Source organism: Pseudopipra pipra, chromosome 5, assembly GCF_036250125.1.
Source record: "Pseudopipra pipra isolate bDixPip1 chromosome 5, bDixPip1.hap1, whole genome shotgun sequence".
Taxonomy (NCBI): Eukaryota; Metazoa; Chordata; class Aves; order Passeriformes; family Pipridae; genus Pseudopipra; species Pseudopipra pipra.
Genome location: NC_087553.1, coordinates 2743181 through 2767117, shown reverse-complemented (window position 1 = coordinate 2767117; position 23937 = coordinate 2743181). Strand labels below are relative to the sequence as shown.

The window sequence follows — 23937 nt, the reverse complement described above, 5'->3', positions numbered from 1 at the left end:
TTATCCATTCCATTTTATGTTTATTATGAAAGTGATTTTAACAAAAGTTTTATTACATGCTTCATTTTGAGCTCTGACGTAGCAAATCAAAGCTATTAATATACAGAGGCAAAAGGAAATGTATTTTCTTATAAGGTACATTTACAACAACATCTTCTACTATAAATCTGACAGAATTGTTAAAATATTGGTAAAGCTCAGCACTGTATTTTATTTTCTAAGTATCAAATTTTGTACAGTTATTCGCTATCCTTGCTCTAAACTATTATCGTACATTTCATATGGAAATACTGTTTGTACACAATTTACATTGGTAATAAAGCTTAGAAGTCCCAGCAGCATCTACAACGGTTTAGTTCAAAATGTCACCCTTGTGCAGTGATTTACAAGGAGCAAATTGGGGCAGAAACTAATATTACACTCCGTGTGTTTTGCCCCAAAATCTATTCTACCAGAAATTCCCGCTTAAACTGGTGATGGACATGATGATAATGAGCTTTTTGCCTAAAAAATGCTCTATGAGCTGATCCAATATGAGGTTTTATCTCTTCCAGTAGGAGCAAAGAGATAACTTCCCTTGTCTTTTTACTATACTTGGGTGTCATCTATTGAATTCCCTTTTATTTTATTTCTGAGCTTTGTGTAGCACTAGCTTTAAAACACATATTCTTTATATATTATGAAAATGGTAAACACTTCAGAATGACACTTGATAGTCAGTTCTGTGGAACTGAACACGTTAAATTGCCCCAGAAAACTCTTCCTATGATGCCAGTGAGACTGAAGGAATAACAGGATCTATAATCTGGAAGGATAACCACCCCAGTCTCCTAAAGTACCTTTATAATCATCATGTTGAGTCTCTGCTGCTTTCAATGCAAATTAATGGCCTTTCTAAGTTATAAAACATAGAAAACAATATTTACAAAATAATTTTAATTAAAAAAAAGTAACAAAAACAAACTCTAAAAAAAGATATTTTCACAATCATTAAAATAAAGTTTAATTATCAAAGCCACTTCTTTTTCTAGATATTGAGAAGTTCAGCTAAAATTGAATTGCAATTGTTGGTATAACTTGTTATCTCCACTTTCTGAATACAGATGGTTTAAATTATTACATCTAAAGGTACTTCTGTACATTTTACTCTTGTATATTACATATTAATTTTATAGATTAAAAGCTTTATGATGAAACAGAATAAATAAATGAAACAACAAACTGGAATTGTATATATTCAGATACTTAGAGAACAGTTTTTTGACACTGTTTATTTCCCAGTCTGTTTCTGTTCAGATGAGAGATGTTCTGATAAAACCTGAGACTTGTCTCTGAACCCAAGTCTCACTCTGAGTTGAATAAGCCCATAGTACCTTACAGAAATTTCACTTCTTCCATAAATTCTTATGGAAGACAAAAGTATTTTTTTTCCCAAGTGCTTACAACAGTCTCTCGTTCTAGAAACCTATTTCATTAAAGTCTCAAAGTATTGAGAGTCTACAAGAAACTCCTCCAGTTACTACCATTCCTGTCAATCAGTGGTTTTAAACTAGGAAAAAATGCAACTAGGTGAACTCATGACACAGATCCAGGGAACTGCGTGTGTCACTCATTCCCATCATCAGAAAATCACCGAGACCCCTAAGGTGGCTGACAAATTTGGCTTCAGCTGCTGAAGATTTCACTCCAGCTTCTTTTTGAAGAGCCCCAAAGGTATTTAGAGTCCCAGACATGGGAACTGTCACAGAGCAGGGAGGTTTTGCTGTCAAAGACCTGTCAGCAGATCCTGCAGAACAATCATCCCCCTGCTTTTTGCTCCTGAAGTTCCCAGCCTGTTTTCTGCAAGATGAAAACTGGGTTGTTTATCGTTAAGACTGACCTGAGAAATCTGAATCTGTTGGACAGGCTTACAAAGGGCCGTGGGGTGGGGTTTGACTGTCCTTTTTGAATGCTGAACACACATAAAGGATGTTTCTTGTTCGTGTGGCGTCATCCTCGTGTTCTGCTCACAGACAGAGGGCCACAGGTGAGCTCTGCTCTTTCCAAACCAGCTGACAGCTCAAGAATGTGGGCTCTGAAAATGTTGTGACCAGTCCAGTATTTATTTAAGCTAGTCTAAAACTAAACTAAACCTGGCTTTTTAAAGCTAGTTTTAAGGAAGCTTACTTACTTTTAAGTGAGCTTACCCTGGAATGAAGCCGATGTGTAGGAAAGATTAGTCTAACTCTTAAGTAGTCCTAACTTTATTCTGTGTGGGAGGCACAAAGAGGAAATAAATTCCTTTTGAAAAATCTGTCTTTAGGTCAAAATCTGATGTGTGATGGAGCTGAACGAAGACTTCAGCAGTTTTAAATCCACTTACAGGGAGCTAAATCTTCAGGCAGAATAAATCTTGCTATTGCAGGCAAGACGCAGGTGGCAACGTATTGAACACCAAATCCTGATGTTCCCTGCACTCAAATGACACACACAGACCTTGCCCTAAGTGCTTTCAAGGCACGACTCTGGCCTTGATTAGCAACCTCGGATTGTTGCAGGCTCCTGGACTGTGGCAGGAGGTGATTTGGTGGCCTGTGAGAATGTTTAGGGATGATTCACCACCACCTCACTAGAAATAAGTGCAGTGTTTAAAGCAGAGGAGGCTTAAAATGGTAAGTGCTGCGGGTGCAGCTTTTAAGCACACAAGGCATTTGCAAATGGAAAACAAGGAGCTCTGTTTGTGCCACAGAATTGGGCAATCACAAATGGGCACTTGTCCAGCCTTCCTGCAATAACACAAAAACATGTTGTTGCACCTCTCCTGCATACAGTGTGTAATTCCATAAGAGCAGATGCAGGGCTGTATTTATTATGTTTAAATGCTCAAATTCTGTGCTGCACTGATTCTATCATTTCACAAAGCTGGTTTTCTTAAAGGCAGCCACATTTCTCCTCGTGTGGTTTTTGATTCCCAAATGTTCCTAAGTCTTCTCCATAGAAGACTTTCCTTGTTGTTGTACTGCTGTTGTGTGACAATGAAGGCATCCTACACCAATGCTAACAAATGAAGAGCTGAACTCACCTTCTATTTGGTGACTGCCAGTCTCTGTAACTGTAAATCTACTATGGAATTCAAAGCATTTTTAACTTTATATACCACTTGTCATTACTTTTTTCACTAGAAATTGGCACATCCAGGAGCATTTCTAAGTAGAGCCGCAAACATTCAAACCTGACTCATTTTTCTAATTATGTCCAAACATGTTGGTCATTGAGCTTTAAAAAGTTTTAGGAAGTATTTTACTAAACTCACCGTACAGCAACAGGTTCCAGAGTTTGCTCACTGGAGTCTGAAATTCTAAAGGCCACTGTAAATAATTCATCAAATGAGGGAGTTAATTTTCTCCATATTTTTCGTATTTTTCCTTCATATCTTTCTGTAGAATGGCTGCAATCCTGACCCATTCTAATGTATATCTTGATAATACTCTGAATAACCTGTCAGCCTTTGAAGCACTGATTGGCTAAAGTAGTTTTTTTAGCTATACACTCCTACATAATTCGAGTACCTAAAAACTTTTTGCTTTTTATTTTTTTTTTTCCCTAAAAATAATTACTGAGAAGGGAAAAAATACACGAAACTTTTTTTCTTGTTGTTCCAGACACACAGTGAATGTAGGGCTGATAAGAATGTCTTCTTGGAAAGTCCCCTTTTCGTAACTCGGGGTGAATAATAAATAAAAGTAGTTACAACATCCTCACAAAAAGTTTAGGTTTAACAGCCTTTAACAAAGGATTTTTATGGAGAAATTATATTTGGAAATGAGGGTTAATGTAGGTATTAAAGAGAAAGCCCATCAAAGACCTAAGATCCACGAGTGGAAAGAAATGAGTTGTCAGACCCTAAGTTCAGGCTGTCTCTGAAGACTCCAACTCCTCTGCATACTGAAAGAGATTGTCCCAGAGGAAACCATTATCCAGTATTATAAAACTCCAAAAGGCTTCAGGTCGGTGTCAATAGAAGTGACAAGCACTTGGAGAAGTCATTTAATCATCTACACAAAGTTACATATAGATATGAGTAAATAGGGTGTGTGGGAGTAAAGATTTAAGCATGAATAATATTTACAGTAACTAGAGATAACATTACTAATGTACCCACAAATAGAAGTATATATTTATATATTTATATATTGTACTTAATTAGATGCTCTCTTAATGGAAAGAAAAACAAGACTGCTAGCGTGGTTGCTGTTCATTTCTCACATATCCTATTGTAAATGCCTTTAAAGGGACCAACTGGTGCATGGAAATCCAGAGCTAAATCTGTTTCAATCAAATAACTGACAGTGGCAAACCTCTGAAGAAGATTAGAAGAGGACAGATAAAAACATTAGGACATTAGGGCATGGGACTCAATCTCATGTAGTTCATAAAACAAAATTATACATATGTTTCTTTTTTTTTTTCTCTTTTTTTCCCTTTTTGATTCCTACTTGGACAGAGGTTCCACCAAGCCACAACTGAGAAATAACAAAATTTAGATTTTTTTTTTTGTTTTCATCTAAAGATTCAAATATAAACTTCAAGTGCAATTCAAAAATCCAAATATTATTTATACTACATACTTCTCTCTACAACAGAACTTATCTGCAGGTAGTTTAATCACATTTGAATAGATTCCTCCTTTCTTTGACAAAAGTTATTGTTGATGGAAAAATAAAAAGCTCGAAAGAATATTTTCTACATCATGAAATTTCAGATGGGGAGTGAGGATACACTAGTGCAGACACAAATTCAGATCTTCAACAAGATGCACTCAGGGATGCACTTTTTTTTTTTTGGTAGTAAAAATCCCATTCAAAACACTGACTTTTAACAATTATAAAACATTGTAGGCGTTCTTCCATATACAACTGAGAACAAAGACTGCAAAAAAGAGCCTTCAAGTTAGCAAATGCTTCTACTGTGGAGGAAAGACGATATTTGACAGGAATGCAAAGTAACCAAAAATTGAGTACCACTGGACTACTTGTATGGTCGTAGAAATCTGGACACTTTGGATCGCAGCAGCTTTATAAATGATCTTGGGAACATTTCTTTTGACTCCTGTGCTGTGTACTTGAAATAGTTTTGTGGGTGTGCCAGTACATCAAAGAGAGCTTTAATCAGTTTCTTGTCCTGTGGAAGACAAAATATATATATATATGTATTAGGTAAAAGCAGAGTTTGGATTTAGTGTCTACACAGGTTTCAAAACTAAAGAACAACAATCAGATTTATCTTGCAACACTTGAGTCTGGGTGAAGCAGAGTAAGGAAACTGCTCCATGTTGGTTTTGTGTTTTATACTGATTAGTCTGTCTACCATTAGCCTTCCTGGCAGGTCTTGTATCAAGAGAGACAAAGTTAATCACAACCTTGCTGCAGTACCTTTGGAAAGCTGGACAGCTCGCAATGCTCCATATTATGTCTTGTTGAGGCAGGACAGGGATTTAGGTAAACACATTTTTTAATGCATGGAAAACTTAATGACTCATTTCAACATTTAAATGCCAGGCTGAGGCTGGCAAAGGCTCTTCAAACGATGGGCTCTTCATTCCTGGCTGACTAATTTTTCTAACATACAATCTTATTAATCACATTAGCACACATTTAATTCAGTTCCCGATTCCACAAAGGACTGAGCTGAGCTACTGGTTTTGTGCTGCTTCAAATACCAGCATAAACCTCAGAAGACAGAGAATTGAATTTGGGGTCACACTTCAGCTTTAAATATAATGACCCTCTCAATGTAATAAGACCCTATCGAGGTAATAAGGACTATTTTGGGAAAATACTCAGTGGAAGGAATTATTGGTTGGCCTCAGATAAAGCAGAAATTTCTCACCTTTAGAATTTCCTGATGATTTTCTGACGCATATAATCGGCCGTCTCGAACAATGTCTTCTATTAGTTGTTGGTAATCCTCTGGAAAATAAAGATCACTTGAATGACTGTTTGGGACATCCTTTGGGAGGATAATAGCCAGAAATTAGACCTCCTCTTGAAGACAGTGCTGAGAAATTTCATATCTAGTAAATTATTCACTGTCTCTCAGGTTGCTTTAGTCTAAATTAAAAAAAAAAACCTTAAAATTCTCTACTGCTTTAGAACAGTAATTTTGAATTATTCCTATAAATACTAACATCCTCAAAATCCTACTCCATCCCGATAATTATCTGTATTCTGGAGATGAAGAAACAGGACCAGGGATAAAAAATAACTGACAAAGGTTATATATAATAATACATATATTATTTCAGTAAGTCTTTGCGACTAGAAGTAATTAAATGGACTAAAAATGAGTTACATCAAGTTCTTCCTCATTCTTCTCTCCCTGTAAGCAGTGTAAGAAGGATTCTTGAGGACAATTTTCTGTAATTCAGATGTAACAAAAAGATGGAAAACAATTCCATTCTCACCATCATAAGTCACATAGGGGACCTGAAATCCTTTGCCACTGTTTCCTTCATTTGACTTGAACTGAATCCAGAGCTTCCTTGATCTTGAGGTAAATGCAATAGGTCTCTCATAAGTCTGACATGTTTCATATGTGGTAATTGAAGTAGGAGAAGCTGGAAATAAATGATGTTCTTTATAAAATGATTTTTTTTTGCACCCTTCCTCATCTAGGGGGCAGAAATGTCAAACTGACAGGACACTTCTCAAGCTGACAAGTTTTTTGTGATAGAATGGGTGTAGTCTTTATCTGCCTATAAGGAGAAGTAGGTTTTTCCACAAAGGTAATGGGAGTCCCACAGCAAGAAGCTTAAGTAGATGGTTAGGGATAATTTCTGACATTTATAAAGTTACTATGGATATTAGTTATTTTGTTTACTACTCTAGCATTGAATTCCAGAGCTCCCATATGCTTGTCCCAGACAGGTAAGAACAAGTGTGCTGCACACAGACACACAAGGATAAAAAGTTATGAAAACATCATTTTAGTGAGTAAAATACACTGCTTTGAACAAAGCTCCATAGAAACAATTGCCACTGAGGTTTGGTGCTTCTTGCAGATTCAGCAACAGATCACCAGAAGGAAGCCTGCATCCTCCATGTGAAAGAGGAGAGAATCTCACTGGTGTCTTAACTCCACATAAAACTGAGAAAACTTTGGATTTCTTGAGGGTGTCAGTGGTACCAAGCCACCGCCTGGATTTAGCAATAACTTCAGTGTATGTGTATTTACAGAGGGTGAGAGGACAAGCTGTACAGATTACAGAAGATGGCTCTCCCAGTATAACTTAGCATGGCTTTGTTGGCTTCTGGAGGGGCAGGGATTTACCCCTTGTGATAACTGGGCCAGACAGAAGCCCATTACCTGCTCTGTGATTCAGACAAGAAACCTGAATAATTAGTATCAATCACTCTGTTAACTGTTACTGGTGGTGTTCTGTTCTAACTTGCTGTGCCCCTTCATTCCACAATCCTACATGAAGACAGTCACCCTTTCAAATATGAACTTTCCACTCCAATCAGGTGCAATAAATACAACCCATGTCTGGCAACTCACCACTTTTCCTCATTACTAAAACATCACCACATTCATCTTCGATTGGGAGGAATATCTCAGGTACTACAATGAGTATCCTCCTCTTTGGAGGTGGGTTTATATTCCAAATGCATTCGACATTAGCTGGGTAGTCTCCAGGATAATTGGGTGATTCAATGTAGCCAGTATAGTCCCCAAGTTCTCCTCCACAGTGCTGGTCTGTGGAGAAACAGAAATAATCAGCATTTGTGTTAGCTCATCAGCTAATTTGAGGTGTTTTTCTAGATCTGTCAAGAGCAAGTCTAAACTCCTCCTTGTGGCTTTAGAAAGACGGGAGGAAAAGCCTTTAGGGAAGGCCTGTAAAGGATTTCTAATTGATTTGCAAAAGCTTAGGTGCATAAGCTGATTTAATAGTTCATTCAGGCTGCTTTAATAGTTCATTCAGGCTGCTTTAGCATTTCATTGAGAAGCACAGGTAGGTAACCATGATCCAGCTGTGGAGTTACTCACACAGTGGTCACCATGGAGACTGTGCTGACATGCACCTGGTTTAACTTCACTTCTTTTTTAACCTGATTTAGCTGAATGAGCGTGACCTTGATCACAGATGTGCCTTGTTTCATCTCAGATTAAACCAGTCAATAAAGAAACTCCATTAATGGATCAGTTTTTCTTCCTAAGTTTTCAAAACTCCTCTTGAATTTGGCACAAGTCACTTAAGATTGATCTCTCCAGGCCTACTCATCCACATAAAACTAGATATATGTTTAAATATTTTGCTTAATCCAACCCTCAAAGATTATGCAAGGTCAGAAACCAGCTTGAAAACAGGGAGTATCTAAGACAGCAAAGTAACAAGGATGGTTTTATTTTACAGGAGAATCATCAAACTTCTTCAAATTTCTTACAAATATATAATTTACTCCAATTTCATTAGGAATTATGAAGGGTTAGACACATCTCACATATTCAGAATAAAAACATAATAGATTTGTACATGAACAGTTAGTTTAGATGACATTGCTTAATTATTATAGAGACATTGTCTTAAAATTAGCATGGTAGAGATGGAAACAAAAGCTTGCCTAAAAGAATCAGTCATTCACAAAAGAGCAAATAAAACTGCACTGAAATCCTTGGGGAGATTTAAAATGGTAATTGAAGGTAGGAGGCCGAGTACTGCAAAAAGGCCTGCAGGATCTCACAGTCATAAGTGATTACCTGGCAGCTGCAGTATGCAGGACCATCTCTGCTAATATTTTATAATTATTATAAAATGGCAGTAACTCTGAGAGAAGATCTTGTGCTCTGCAGTCACACAGAAATATGCATCACTGGTAGACAACCTCCAGGATCGGGGAAACTAAAGGCTCTGTAGGTTTAACTTGTAGCTGGCACTCTGTGAAATCACATTAAACCTAAAGCACTCCCATGGATCAAAGGGTACTTTTCCTATTTTTTTCTCCTCGTTTTCCCAATTCTTACTATTCCCTCTGGCAGTAGATACATGCTAACTAGGAAATACAGAATTGAAGTCCAGCCTGTGAGATGGAGCCTTCAAGCTGCAGTTCAGAGCCAAAGCCATGCTTTATGTCACAACCAATATCCATGTGACTTACTTTTGCAGTGTGTAACATTAGTGGAGCCATCAAAATCCGTGCTGGTGTTCCCAGGGCAGGTGATGCAGTAGTTCTGCCCAAACTCAGGCTGGTAGGTCCCCGCAGGGCATCGGATGCATCTGTGTGTGGTGGAGTTGTAGTAGTGCCCAGGAGAACAGTGAACTGCAGGGTAGGAGGTGTATTATTTTCAGAAAGGAGCAATTTCAGTGCAAAGAGAACTTTCTACCCTGGACATACCTCAGGATCCCTGTTCTGCAATATTTATTAGGCTGTAAAAGGCAGAAGAGACATCAGCTCCCTGCACTTTCCAGTACAAAGGATCTTCCAACTACAATCCCAAGACTAGAGCTAAGCCCTGATGAACTAGTAGTGTGTGCTACACATCTCTCACTGTTTCCTATGAATTTATAATAAATGGAAGCTGATGCAGACCCACCTCAACAAGAAAAATGACTTTCACAGTAGCAGGAGAGAGGTTTCCATTTGTGTCTGCATGTCATTCCAGTAACTAAACCAAAATGCATTTGGGCAGATTCCTCCTTTAGCAGTGGCACTGGAAGTTGACATTATAGAACACAGAACGTGTTGCACCTTCACAGTTTCTGCCTGGCCCATTAATAACCAATCCTTAACTTCATATAACTTCTGTAGTGTTTAGTTTTTCTGATAAAAATATACAAGATATGGAAGCTAAAGCATTGTCTAATGCAAGTTTATTTCTTGCCATACAGTGGGGCTGATTCACTTAGCAGTTTCAGTGCTGACCCTGCACCTGCCTGTGGTAAATCCCAAAGAAAACCATAAAGCCTGCTCAGCCTGTGCAGTCTCAGGAGATCACTCCTACTTTACAGATTTCTTGATTTAATTTAGTCATATGCCCGTGCAGCGACAATGTTTGTTCTGGAGCCTTCAAAAACCCCTTGGCACTGAAGATTATAAACCAGAGGGCAAGAAAGGGAGAACATGAATTGTGGAAAAAACTTAAATTCACCTTTGGTTTCACAGTCTTGGAAGGAAACAGCACCTTCATATTTGGTCACAAGCCCACCGCCACATGGAAAGCAGAGGGTCCTCCCTGGCTCAGGCTGGTAGGTACCCAGAGGACACACTGTGCAAGGTTTAAAACCATCTGAGGAGTAGTGCCCAGGAGAACACTGCCCTAGAAAGTGAAAATGGACACCTGTATTAGTGTGTTGACTTTTCTGGACAAAGTATAAAACCCACTAGCAGTCAGCAAGGCTTCCTTCAACTTAAACATGTGACATCAAGGCAGCTGCACATTAAATTCTAATCTTACCTGCTGGTTTTGTATTGTTCCTGTAACTGCTTCCTAAAAACACCACCAGGAAACACAATTAGCTTCTTAATATGCTTTTTGGCAAATATGTCTCTGTTTGGTTTTGTTTTGTTTTTTTTTTTTAAATTAAGATTTTGTTAGAATACGTAGTACTTTCACCAGGTCTTTTGTCTGAGTATTTCAAAGCACTTTGTCAGCTGTTGTGACACAGACCTCAGAGAAATATCATGATGTTACCAGTTTGAAGACAATTTTCCTGTTGTTTTTAGGAGCAAAACTGATCTACGTGCTCTGGTCCAGCTGATTACTGGACTTTAACATGAAGGCAGATAAAGAAGAGTGGATTTGGATCTGGATTTTGGTCTGAAAATTAAGTACTTGTGAAGGCTTACAGACATCTTGTAAAAGAAGAGGTACAGTTTGACTTTAATAGTGCTTTCAGCACCAATACATCTCACTCCTTACCTGTATCTAAGAATGAAGTAACTTGCATTGAAATTCTGGATTGAAATTGCCAGCAAAACAGATCCGAGGTGATTTCCCCGAGGAATGCCCCAAAATGACTAGGTTGACTAAATCATGTTTTGGCCTCATATCTACACGGATCTCATGAAAATTAAGTATCACAACGTGTGTACTGGGTTTGAGTGGCCAGGATTTGGTAGCAAGGGGGCTACAGGGTGGCTTCTGTGAGAAGGTGCCAGCCTTCTTTTTGTTGTGCAGAACAATAATTCAAATGCAAGCCTTGAAACAAAAGTCTTTTTCCTCTAGTCGTTGTGCTGCTTTTGTCAGTATTCTATAATCAACCTTTATAAATTCAGATTTTGATAAGTTATTCTTGTGGGATTTTGGATAAATACATATCAACAGAGCAAAAATGCAGAGGCATTTCAAGATTTTTCCTTTGATAGTTCCTTCATACAGTAAATCAGCAAAATCCATCATATGTTTGGACTGGAGACACCAGTTATTTTTTATTCAGTAGGAAAACCCAGCAGTTTCTCAAGTGACATTCATCATGTGTTCACTTTAGATATCCTGGGAGAAAGCATTAATGTAAATTACATGGATGAGTTTTAAAGTAGCAGATAGGACAGATTCATTTCAAAGTCAGATAACGTATCTGCTATAAACTAGATTTTGCTCATCTGTAATGAAATAAGGTAAAGAAAATAAATTAACAGTCGTGTCTTAAAACCTTATGTTGAACAAGTTACAGTAGGAGCACCAGGTATTAGCATCATTGTAATTTAGTTTATATCTCATGAAGTTGAGTCAGAGATGCTACATCACTTGCCAAAAGCTGCAGTGCCTTCAAGCAGCGCTGAAACTTTGCAGTCATGAGTTCTGAGTCTGGGTCACAGATCCCTGCAGCACAACTATCTCAAAATTGTAACTGCTGCTAATTAGAGCAGGTAAACTGCATCTCATGTAAAACAGCAGGTTCATTAGACTCACCAATACCAGTCCAAAGCAATCCATCCCTTTGGCTCCCAATAGACCTGACGAGTCCTTACAAGCTGAGGTATGTCCAGATTCCATACCTGACTCTAAGCAAAGTGCCCTGCTTGGGCATTGCTCATTTCCATACCACAGATCCATACCACCCTTGGCTTGCTCACTTCCATACCACAGCTCACACTGCTGTGGCAGGTCCCATCTTCTTGTCAGCAATGTCAGAGGACGGAACAAGCCCAAACATTCTTTGCAGTGCTTGTAAGTGCACAGAGGTGTCTTCTGTTACCTTCACAAGACAGGAGCGTGGAAGGCTCCCCCCTCGTTTAGCCCCCACGCCTCAAGGAGCTGTGGCAACACCTAATCCCTTTAGAATCAAATGAAACTTGCCTCCACATTCTGACACATTCCGGGCTCCTGCTACTCCCTGTCCATCGTTACTTGGGCAAGGCTCACAGGTGAGTTGACCTTCTGTGTCCTGGTAAGTTCCTGGGGAGCAGGGAACGCACTGATTGTGTTCTCCGCTATAAAAGGTGCCCGTGCTGCAGGTAACTGAGGAGACAAAAGGGGGATCTACATAAGGACTTTCATTGTCATCACATTACTTGCCTTTATATCAAAACATTTTAGAGAAGACAGATCTCTTTGGCCCAAGTATTATAGTGGGGTATGTTCTGCATATGTTAGTGCAGGATGCTCACTTAGTGCAAGCAGACCCATCCCCACTGGGGTCGATTTACATCAGGACAAGGTCCTTCTTCTGCTGTTTAAACTATTAAATGGCACTGTGCTGCCCTGAAGTGTTCATCACACAGATGTTAATAAAGCTGATGCAGTCTTAAAACAGTATATTGCAGTTTATTAAAACAGTTGCACAATGTGTGGGAAGCAATTTTGTTTTTTTTACTTTTACTTTACACCAGGTGCATTTATGTGCTGGTTTTATGTCTCCTGAGATCAGTTCTAGAGATTTCTCCTAGGGCAATGTATCCCATGTAATAATTTATGTCTCTTGACACTCAAATACCCCAACTGTAAAGTGTTTTAGACACAGATATGAACACAGATGCTTTTCTTGCTGCAACAGGGCACATAACTGCATGACACATTTTGCTCTGCTGGACAGAGGTGGTTGAAATGCAGGGGTTTCTAGACACTAACAGCAACAGTCTTTCAAATACAGCTTCTAAATCACTGTTCCCATATGATGAAAACAACCTCACTGGCAGCACCTATCAGATCTTCACTTCTTTCTGCCTATAAATCACTTGGTGATTTAAAAAGCTGGAAAAAGAGATATGCTGATAAAAAGCTGGAAAAATATATATGCTGATTTTGAAAAGATGTCTGTAAGTGATTAGAAAGCCTGCAGTGCTGAGAACTGCCCTTAGTAAGTTTGCACTAGCACACTGCCCCCAGCAAAGCACTAGAGCCTGGTAACATGGGAAAAGGCTTAAAGACATCAGGTACTGTATGTAAAGTTAAAACAGGTTTCTATAGTTTATTTTTTAATGGACCTCTTGGGCATTAAATATAAATATATCCATGGGTCACGGATTATTTGGTGGTGAGGAGAGAGAGGAGATATAAAAGTAAATAAATAGCACCTAGGCAAACACCATCTTATTGTTTTACAGCATTGTAATTGTGTTTTCATAAGATGCTGGGAGCAACTGGGAACTAACTGCCAACACTGCCTTGTGGCAGGTTTTGATACCTGCCATGGGAATGTATCCATATATATGCTTTTGTTTTCCTGCAACCCTCCAATGAATTCCCTTCAAAGCCTTATGAACCATCAGTGGTCCATGCACATATGCTGAGTTAGATTGATCTAAATCGTTATCTCAGAGATTTCCCCCCTGCTTCACCATGGAAAAGGTAATTTTGGGTGGCTTGTTTTGGGGGATATGGCTGAATATTCGAGTTGTCTGCACTTACCACATTTTCCATCCTGCAGTACTTGCCCTGTACTGCAAGCCTCGTGCCCCTCAGTAGCTTTAGCTGGCTTCTGAGCCACTTCATACTCTGTCCCAGAAAACTGAATGTAAAATTGCTGTTTATTAATAGATTTCCTCAATGTTTTGATTGCAGTTTGCAGCTTCTGCTCCATCCTTTTCCGAACACAGTCAATGTTACAGGTGTCTAGATGGGAAATGATAACAAAACTAGAAGCAATTGAGATTCATGTTTAAAAGAGGTGCTTAACAAAGAGCTCAGCCTGCGTTGCACTGGGACACCTCTGTCTGCTTCACTGTCTTCTCCATATAAACTGAAGCAGCAGCTCACTGGATTCAAGATCAGGCCTCTCAGAGGGACAAGGCAGTGCACTGAGGTCCATCACACAGTTTCATGACCTGCCAAGTGCACTCTGAGTGCTCATAGCTTGTCTCTAGCATTGAGGTTATACTGAGTGCACAGGGAGAGGGCTGCAGGAAGCATTCAGACCCCCCTGAGAATTCTGGTGCAGTCCAGGATTCCAGTTTGCTTCTAAGTTTGTGTTCCATCATTACTAATGACATAAAGCAGTTTGTAACGTTTGCAAGCACTATTTTACTTTCCAAAAACCTTCCTTGGTAAAGGTTAATTAAGATGTCTGGTAGAGTTAAGCATACATAAAACACACTTACTTAAATACACATATGAACACAACACAGAGGATACATGGAGTTACACAGTCCCCAGGGCTTGAACATGCTTGAACCAGATGCTATAACAAGATGCCATTAACATGCTCAGCTGACCCTTCCAGCCCACACCTCCCCTCAGCACTGCTTTGCCACCATCCTATCTATGAATTCAGCAAGGCTGCCACTGGTAATTTACTTCCCAACCTGGTAATTTACTTTCCAACCTGCTCTTGTTTTGCTGGTTTGGCCACAGCTTTGTCTCCCAGCCATGATACTGGCTGTCCCTGAGCTCCTGATAAGTTGAAGATAATAAAACACATGTGATGGCAAGCCAAGTGGGAGGACGAGGAGCATCAGAAGAGATGCAGATTAAAGCTGGGTGTGAATAATTCAGTAGGCATTTGAAGAAGAAATCAGAGCAAGACTTCTACTATCAATACAGAAGTGTTTGCTCCTCCAGTGCTGGCCTTCCTTCAAACTTCCCTTCTGCAAACACTGCAGGAAGCTTCCTGCCAGTGATCCCTCACCTTCTGCCTCCTGTGGACTTTGCCCATGGGGGCAAATTTGCAACCCCACTGTGTTGTACTTCCAGTCTGCCACCACTAATGTTTCTGAATTTTCTCTGCCCATGCTTTCCTTAGTTGAACAGGAGTTCTTGCCACTTCCCTGACCAAAATACCTCAGTGGCAAAAAGAAAGGTGCTTTCAGGCACATTTACTGCTTGAATCACTTTGGCTAGTGAGGTGCCCCCTCAAGGCTGAGGAATCTGCCTTTGAGGGCTGACATATTTACAGAATTCAGTCCACATTTTCTTTGGCTGGAATTTGTAACATAATATTCCATCTCAGTAACGTGAAACAATTATTTTTCTTCCTGAAGATTGTTATGAAAACATGATTTTTCCAGCGGTGTGATAGAAGTGTTTGAACCTCAGACTGAAGTTTCAGCAACTTACATTTTGGAGGATATTTTTATCATGGTTGTTGCAGAACTTCTACCTAATCTTTACATTCCCTGTGCATCCATTAGCACTTCTGCTGTTCAAGGAAATCAGACTGAATTAAAGTACACGACTTGACTCAAGGCTTTGAAGGAATTTTGCTGCAGGTTTAATCTTTGTTCCTTTGGCTTAATTTCATACCTGATTCTTTTCAATTAAATCTCTGAACCTCTGAGTTAGGAAAGGCTGTGGAATGAGCCCTGTGCTGAAAGATTTGCACGGAAGCTTGGTGAAACAGCATCAAAGAGATTTTAACAACATGCTGAGGAACTCAATACTGATTTCTCTCCACAGAGAGATCTTTCACAAACCTGAGACTTCTTCTGACTTCATCTCCACTTCAAACTCTGCAGTGATGTGGGACACTTCTTTGGACGGGGACTTGCGGCCTCGGCGTTTTTTCTTGGAGGAATCGCACTTGAGGTTCACAAAGGTCACCTGGCAGTTGTCTGTGCAAGGGAATTGGCCTCCTTTGCAGGAGAGAAGCAACACAGAGAAGAAATCAAGTGGCAAAGCAGCAAGTGACAGGCTAGCAAGCAATATCTGGGTTATCATGAATGTAGTGATTTCACACGTGTGGTGAGACCCCTCCTCCTCTGTGCAGAATGAAAGGTTATGAAAATATATTGGAAGGTTTCATCTGAGCAGCAATCACAGATTGTTGTAGGTGATGGACCTTCCAGGTCAGGGAGGAATCTGCAGTGCTCAAGCCACCAGAAGGAATTCATTCCCAGAGTGTGGCTGTATGATACCATCTTCCTCTTACACCCTGAAGTTCAGGTGACATAACAAACACAAGGCAAAGCAAGCAAATGCATCCAAGAAATCCATTCCCGTGGTGACTGTATGGACCAAAAAAACCCAACTTCTGTGACTTCAAACATGAGTCTGGTAATCACATCTTATGAAGAGAAAGGAACACATAAAGACAGCATAATACATAAGCATCTTGATGACTGAGACTTTTTTTAAGTCAATACTTGCAAAATTAGGGACATAAGTGTCTGGATTTCAGGGTAAAGAGAAAATGAGTCTAAATTTTAAAAGTAAAATATTTAAACCATTGACTTTGTTTTAAATAGCTATTTTTTCTCTGTTCGTGGCTCATATATGACTGCTCACTGACTGGCAAAAGTGGTGGTAAGCCAAATTCACAACAGAAAATATATCACCAACAGGTGTTTGGTGTAAGCTGCTAAGTTGCTTTAACAATATAAGCTGTTGCAATTACACAAATATAATGTATTAAAATCCAAAAAACATTCAGCATTAATATTAAATTTAAATGAACTCCAAACACTTGAAGCTGTGGAAATGCACAGCAATGACACCCAAACACTCTTTATTTGTCCCTGTCATGGCATCAATGGGATGTAGGGCAAGAAGTAAATGTCTCAAGGATCTGTTAAATATATAACTTCTAAAACCTCTTTTTTTTCCCACCTTAAAGTGCTGTTCAATAAAACACATACCTAGTCAGACAAGTTTTGAAAACATTTGATTACTTGGATTCATTGTGACACAAACTTCTTAAATGTCACATTTTTTTATAATTGCACCTAAATCTTCTAAATATTTTTCTAACATCATAAGTACTCAATGCATCACAACAAAAGATTAAGGCTGTGTAACATCAGATTCTGGTAGTAATTTTCCTGCTTAGGGGTTATCTTTGCTGCTACAATAGGACACTATCCAGCATAGAGCAAATAAATAATAGCTTTTGTTTCATTTTAGAAACTTCATTTGGGAAAACTAAATCACACCAAACTCACATTGTTTCATGTAATTTTGCATTAGTTATAGCTTTTTGTCTCAGGATATTTGTGCCACTATCAAGGCCAGAAGAAGGATCAGCTCAATTCCAAACTCGTGGACTTCTGAACAAAGATTTTTCAGAGCAATTGGTGATGTTTTCAGCACTGTTAGATCCAAACCCAAGGCACTGAGAATCTTGGCCTGAGCTTAAAAATTCAGATCCAAATATGAAAACCATTCCTTTTTTTTCTGTCACAGAGTGAAAACAAAATATGCAAACAAACAAAAAGATTTACATGTTGAAGAAACCACACACCTGAAACAGGCTGCTTCCCAGAATCTTTTGGTTTTTCTTTGCTGCGAGGCCGTAAATGGCATTTTGCATCTTTGATTTTAAAACGAGCTTTCTGCTTGATTGGAGGGGCTAATGAATCTGTTGATGTAAAGTGGAAAAAAAAAAAAAGCTATCATTTGGGATGCAGAGGAAATGAAGTCTGGAACTTGCTTTTAAAAACAGGCTCAAAAGCCTTCCTGTGACATGGAAAAGAGACAGCCCAAGAGTTACACACCTTGTACAAAGGGATGCATCTCCACAAGTTCATTTTTTCACAGAAGCACATACCCTTAAGCCCAGAGAGATCAAGGAATCTGCTGGTATCACACATGCTCTGAACATACACCTCCCCTCCAGCAGGCCTGCACAGCTTGTTGGATTTTGAGTGAATTTATTTTACTGTGAAAAAGATTAATTCCTACCTTCCCAACTCTCTGTCTGTGACTTGCCATGTCACTTGGCTGCAGTTCTGTTAATGCCAACCAGGAATAAGATTAATTTAGTGGCAGTTGAAAACCATCCAAAGGAAACACCTTTATCTGACTGCAGTCTATGGCTTGCAACCTTGATTTTTCAGCTTTAAATCCAAGCCTTGTTTTAAAGGCTGTTAGAACCAGGACTGTAGAGGCAGCCTGCCCCTGTGCCACATGTTACCTCCCTCTACAGTATTGTACCTCCTAACACATTCCAAATACTTGGTTAGAGAACTGGCAGAATTGGAGAGAAGCACAGCAGGTATATATGTAAAGTGGGCTGACACTTCCCACTGCTGGATGTTGTTTCAGCTGCTTCTAATTTTGCCAGACTTCAACTTTTTTTTCTTTAAAATGCTGAGTATCAGCTTTCATAAACAATTTGAGATCACAGAGTGGAATATGCTGAGTTGGAAGGGACCTCCAAGGAATCATCGAGGCCAACTCTTAGGCCTGCACAGGACCATCCCAAATGTCTCTGCAAAAATAATCCTGCCATTTCTGAGGAAAAGATGAATGAAACACAGTGTTTTGTCATACAAGTCTCATAACCTTTTTATTGGTAATCCCTAGCAGGAGGATCTGTGGTCCTATGGAAGGGCTTTGCAGGTGAGGGACAGGACCCACCCTGGCCTTCTGCTCTTGAGCTCCTGATGGGTCCCTCTGGCTCACTTCCCAGTGAAGAAATCCCATTTTGATATGCTTGCTGTTGCCTGGCTGGACTATGGAAAGCCAATGATTCTAAATATTTCTCCTTACTGGATATATCTCAAACCTCCACCACTCCTACACTGCCCTCCCAACACAACACTGCACTGGAGGGCACCTCAGCACCCTCCAGCCCTCAGGGAGAGCTGCAGAAAAGTGAGTGTGTGCTCACTGATATTGTGGCAGTTTTGGTCACCACAGTATAAAAAGGATATTAAACTCTCAGAGAGTGTCCAAAGGAGGGCAGTGAAGATGGGGAAGGGCCTTGATGGGAAGCTGTGTGAGGACACTGAGGGCACTTGGTGTGTTCAGCTGGAGCAGAGGAGGCTGAGGGGAGACCTCAGTGCAGTTCCAACTGCCTGGGCAGGGGCAGAGGAGGGGCAGGGACTGAGCTCTGCTCTGGGGGGACCAGGGACAGCAGCCAGGGAATAGCTGGAGCTGTGTCAGGGCAGGCTCAGGTTGGATCTCAGGAAAAGGTTCTTCCCCCAGAGGGTGGTTGGCACTGCCCAGGCTCCCCAGGGCAGTGGGCACAGCCCCAAGGCTGCCAGAGCTCCAGGAGGGTTTGAAATATACTCGGGGCACAGGGTGGAACTCCTGGGAATGGTCCTGTGCAGGGCTGAGGGTCGGACTGGATGATCCTTGTGGGTCCCTTCCAACTCGGAATATTCTGTGATTCTGTGATGAAACACCAGCCACCTTAATCCTGGCCTTGTGTAAGTGAGAGCTCTATGTCCTGCAACTCCCAAGCGGTCTGGGGGACATCCATCACCTTCCTCTGAGGCTCCAAGGCCCAGGAGAGCAGGACAGCACCTACCTGGGCAGCTGGGCAGGGTGGTGTTGCGCTTTGGCTGAGCCTTGCCTTGCTGGACGGGGACTCCACAGCTCAGGGTGTAGCTGTTCTCCGAGTCTGAGGGGCAGAACACACAGTCAGCACAGGGGGCAACAGCCTCACAGAGCATCCTCTCCTATTAACATTTAGTGCCTGAAAAAACTTCCCAATGCCACCAAATGAAGAGACATTTTAAGTGCTGAACTCGGATTTTGAAAGGCTGAAATAATTTGCCAAAGGCTGCTGCTTCACAGCGTTGACTGCAAGTTTTGCTTCTTCCAGCACTGAAATGTTACGTTTTATAAATGATTTGGCACGAGGTTAACTGTACATAATTCCACAGTGCACAAGTAGAAAATATGTCGTGTTTGTCCATGGCAGAGTCTTTCTGCTTTGATCATCCCTATAATTTAGAAAATAAACCACGTATTTTCACAATAATTTTAGCTTCAGGCTCTGACAGAATTTATTGGCAGAAACAAAAATAATACACTTAGAACCATAATAGGGTTTACATATTGCACAGATCAAACTGTGTACTGCTGCTTACAAATTAGATGAATGCACAGCTCCAGTAATCTCTGCTAAACTGTAAATAAAGAGTGAACAGCTCTACTGCATATCATGCCAGGACTAACATGAAAAGTAGAGACATTCAAAAATAATCCTGTGCCAGAATATCTATGAAAAAGCAATAGCAACACCCCCCACCCCTCCTGCCCTGCTCTAAAAAACTGTGTAGATGCAAACTACCTGTAGCAAATGATTAAAAAAAAGAAAATGGGGGGGGAAGACTCTATTCAAGTTGAAAAATACGGTACTAAAATGCAGCAGGAATTCACTGAAATCCATTTTTTCCTTCCCTTTTGACATAGGAATTCAATATGTTGCAATTTTTCGTGTGCAGCATCCTGGTTAAGGTGGATGTGTCTCTCAGGTTTTTGTTAGAAATTTCCCACCCCCGCAAATGACACCTCAAGTTAAACAATGAAGGACCAAACCTCTAATGGAACTGACAATCAGCTCTTCTTGTATTTACTGATGTGCGTATCTGGCCCAATTTAATTTATAATGATGTTTTGCTTATTTACTAACAAAAACTGAATGCAAGAATCATGAATGCAATAACAGAGAAAAATCATCAGGTCGCAATTCTAGACTCAAAGAGGACAAATGCTTTGTACAAACCTGGAACAAAAAGAGTGTTGGATGGGCATGACAGGAAGCAGCTCTCTATGCCTCCTGTCTTACTACACACCAGCTGAGCCTTGGGAGCTGGTTTGGCATTTGGGAGACATTTCACCATCTCTGAGGAGAAAAAAATAAAGAGAAATATAAAAAAAAAAAAATCAGACACTGCCCAACCCAGAACCTCGTGCTTACACTTGGTTACAGTGGTGAGGAAAGGCAGAAGTGCTAAAAAACCCCAAATGACAGGTTCAGGCATTTCTGAAATAAGAAAATATTAGGGAGAGAGGATCTGGATTTGGATCTCGAGCTTGTACTTGCAAGTGAAACTCCTCCACGTTTTTAGACCTGAACTTTAGATCAGTCTTTCCCTCCTGCCCTCTGCTTTGGGACCACCCAACCACGGCTCCAGGTCTCACTCTGGAAGGCAGGAGTCTGTGAGCACAGTTCTGTGTGCACATCTTGATCTCAGAAGCAACAGGCAACACTGATGACCTGAGATGTCCTCTCCCCCCTTTTGGAGGCACAGGCCAACTACCACACCATCACAAAGATTTATTTATTTAGATGAACCACTAAAATCGTATTTTTCACTTCTTAAACTCTCACAGACTTTTCAACTTTAGCCCAATGCTCTAGCTTCTGGAACTAGAAAAGACAGCCAAGCAGAGGAGATGCTGGGATGGAGATGGACAGTCCCACTGGTCCTTTCAGCCACTGCTGACATGCCCCAAGCAGTGCTAGAAGGGACAGTGTGACACACAGAGAGATCTCAGCCATTTCTCATCTGTGCCCACCACATGGGGCACGTTGCAGCTCACATGAAGGAAATACAGAGCTTCTCCTCTTGGCTCCATGGCAGGATGAAGACAAAGAGTATCTTGCAGGTCTCACAAGCTACTCCTCACGTTTGGGTAAGGGACTGTTTGTGTTGTAGCTGAAAACACATAAAGTTGTTATGAATCGTTGCAGCAGTCTCTGAGCTTCACACCCTGAGGTGATGACACTGATAATCACAAGCCTGCACTCACTTTAATTTATCGCTTTTTTGGACTGAAGTATTGCTTAAGTACATCCTTTTTCACACGCAAATGACAAGGTTCATTCCCGGCTGCAGCCGGCAGGTGCCATCACTGAGGCAGCTTCACTGCTTCCCTCCTTTTTCCCAGAGATTTCACCTCTGCACAGAGTGCAGCTGGGCACCTCTTCAAGCATCAGCTGGTTAAATCTCAGCCAGGTGTCTGCTTCAGCCCCACAAAAATGCTGTTTCAGGGACGTGATTCTTCTCCAGCTGCTTCTTGCTACTTCTTCCAACCACGCTCCCCTTACAAGGTGGGCTTGGCTGACTCTTTGTTCTCTCATGGCTCACTGGGCTACTGCAAATGTCATTTTTCCTCCCTGAACAACACCAAGGCAGGCATTGCTTCTGAGATCAGACTGGTTTGGCTCTACCAGGGTTTGGGAAAAGTCCAGTAAAGCTGGCATGATACAGAGCAATTCAAATGCTGGAGCTGGCTTGGCCTGAGTGCAGAGAAGGGTCCCAGCAGCCACCAGCTGGTTCATATTCCTGGCCTCACTGCTCGTTAAATATAAATACATACAAGTCCCATAAACATGCCTGATGTTCACATCTCAAGCATGGGAATAATCATCCTCCACTTATCTCCCTCCTAAGGTCTTTCATATTGCTCTGGTGATGTCTTTAAAGACACTGTTTCTTTGGACTGAGGAGACAACAAAGCACAGAGTGCCACTGCTGAGCAAAAGAGGGTTTTATTACTGCAAATGGCTCCAAATTGTGGCATTCAGGATCACTGAATATAATTCACCTGCTTTTTATTGTGCTTTTATAACAATGTAGAATGTAGTTTCCTCTCAACAATGTTGGGAATAAAGGCAGGCGATCAACAGGGAGATGACACTCATTTTAAGCCTCATTAAAGTAATCAAGCACAATGGTGTGTATCAATAGAGAAGGGTGTTCTATTTTCCATCTTCCAGCAGAGTATTACAAATAATGAGGAGAAATTTACAACAAGGAAAATGTTCTCAATGGGAAATGGGAACAGCATTCTTAGGAGGTTGAGAGGAAATATGGCACAAAACTTCTGCAGTCTGACTTTATACCACACCTCCAAAAATTTGAGTCCCTGCTGCTAATTTACAAACTCCTTTCCAGAGGAATAACTGGCACATTGCAAGGGAGAACTGGTGAGTAACTAAGGAACAGAGTTATCTATTTCTCATTGTTACAACACTTAGCCCTCTATACAGCAGGGAAGGCATATGTAAAGGTAAGCAATATATAATTCTCTGAAGTAAGGTCCCCCCCTTTCTTGTTCTGTCTTGCTCCCAGTGAGGTATTAGGCATCAGCCCCAAATGTATCTGTGAGAAGTTATTTGTGGTTAAAACAAAACCAACCAAAACCAAAACAAGCAAACAAAACCCTCGGAACCAAAATTTGCCTGTGACAAACCTAAGCTATGCCCTTCCCATTAAAAATGGACAAAGAGCATTAAAATCCCACAGAAAATACTCTGAATGGCTGCAGCCATGACCAAGATTTGCTGTGCTTCAAATAATATCTCAGGATAAAAGTAATCTATTTAAAAAGGATACAGAAATTCAGGTCAAGGGCCATAATTTTAGTGGTCTCAGGATTTGTGCTCATTGTGATTAATACTTTTGACACAGCTTGTGTCAGTACTTTATATTAGGCAGGATACCTTTGGAGATAACTTGAAACACTGGGGTATGGTGCTGTGAATGTAGATATTAATCTTAATATCTACCTGTTCTACTTGTAAACAGGTAAATATTTTGAATATTCTAAATTCGTCTTAAAGGGAAATAGAGTTATAGCTGACATTATAGAGATGGAAAAAGGACAAATTAAGGACAGAAGTATAAAACACAGAAGATAATAATAATAAGCCTACTTAGATTTCTGTGAATGGACTTGTAACCTTAAAAAAAATCCACACAAATAAAATCCAACATACTGTCCTTTCTCTAAACCATCTGCAGTTTTATCCTAGCCCACGGACCCCCATAGGGCCAGGTATTATCTGAGTTTATAAAATTAATTTGGGGCTCTATGCTGTGAAAATGCAGCATCTCTCAGACGAAA

The 23937-nt window shown here is 40.4% G+C and overlaps 1 protein-coding gene across 4 annotated transcripts in view; it reads right to left on the bottom strand.

Annotated features, from left to right (window-relative positions):
* The window catches only part of SCUBE1 (signal peptide, CUB domain and EGF like domain containing 1), a 175269-nt gene continuing 151332 nt past the window's right edge, over positions 1-23937 (bottom strand). For 2 of the 4 annotated variants that reach the window (XM_064654101.1, XM_064654100.1), the window contains 12 exons: positions 20807-20926; positions 19604-19696; positions 17591-17707; positions 15828-15986; positions 13828-14031; positions 12277-12438; positions 10126-10293; positions 9135-9296; positions 7537-7734; positions 6443-6595; positions 5869-5948; positions 1-5160 (listed from right to left, as the gene is read on the bottom strand). In XM_064654101.1, the coding sequence (XP_064510171.1) occupies positions 5008-5160; positions 5869-5948; positions 6443-6595; positions 7537-7734; positions 9135-9296; positions 10126-10293; positions 12277-12438; positions 13828-14031; positions 15828-15986; positions 17591-17707; positions 19604-19696; positions 20807-20926 (1769 nt within the window). In that variant the 3' untranslated portion in view covers positions 1-5007. The remainder of the gene's footprint in view (positions 5161-5868; positions 5949-6442; positions 6596-7536; positions 7735-9134; positions 9297-10125; positions 10294-12276; positions 12439-13827; positions 14032-15827; positions 15987-17590; positions 17708-19603; positions 19697-20806; positions 20927-23937) is intronic. The other 2 variants (XM_064654102.1, XM_064654103.1) reach the window with 2 other exon arrangements.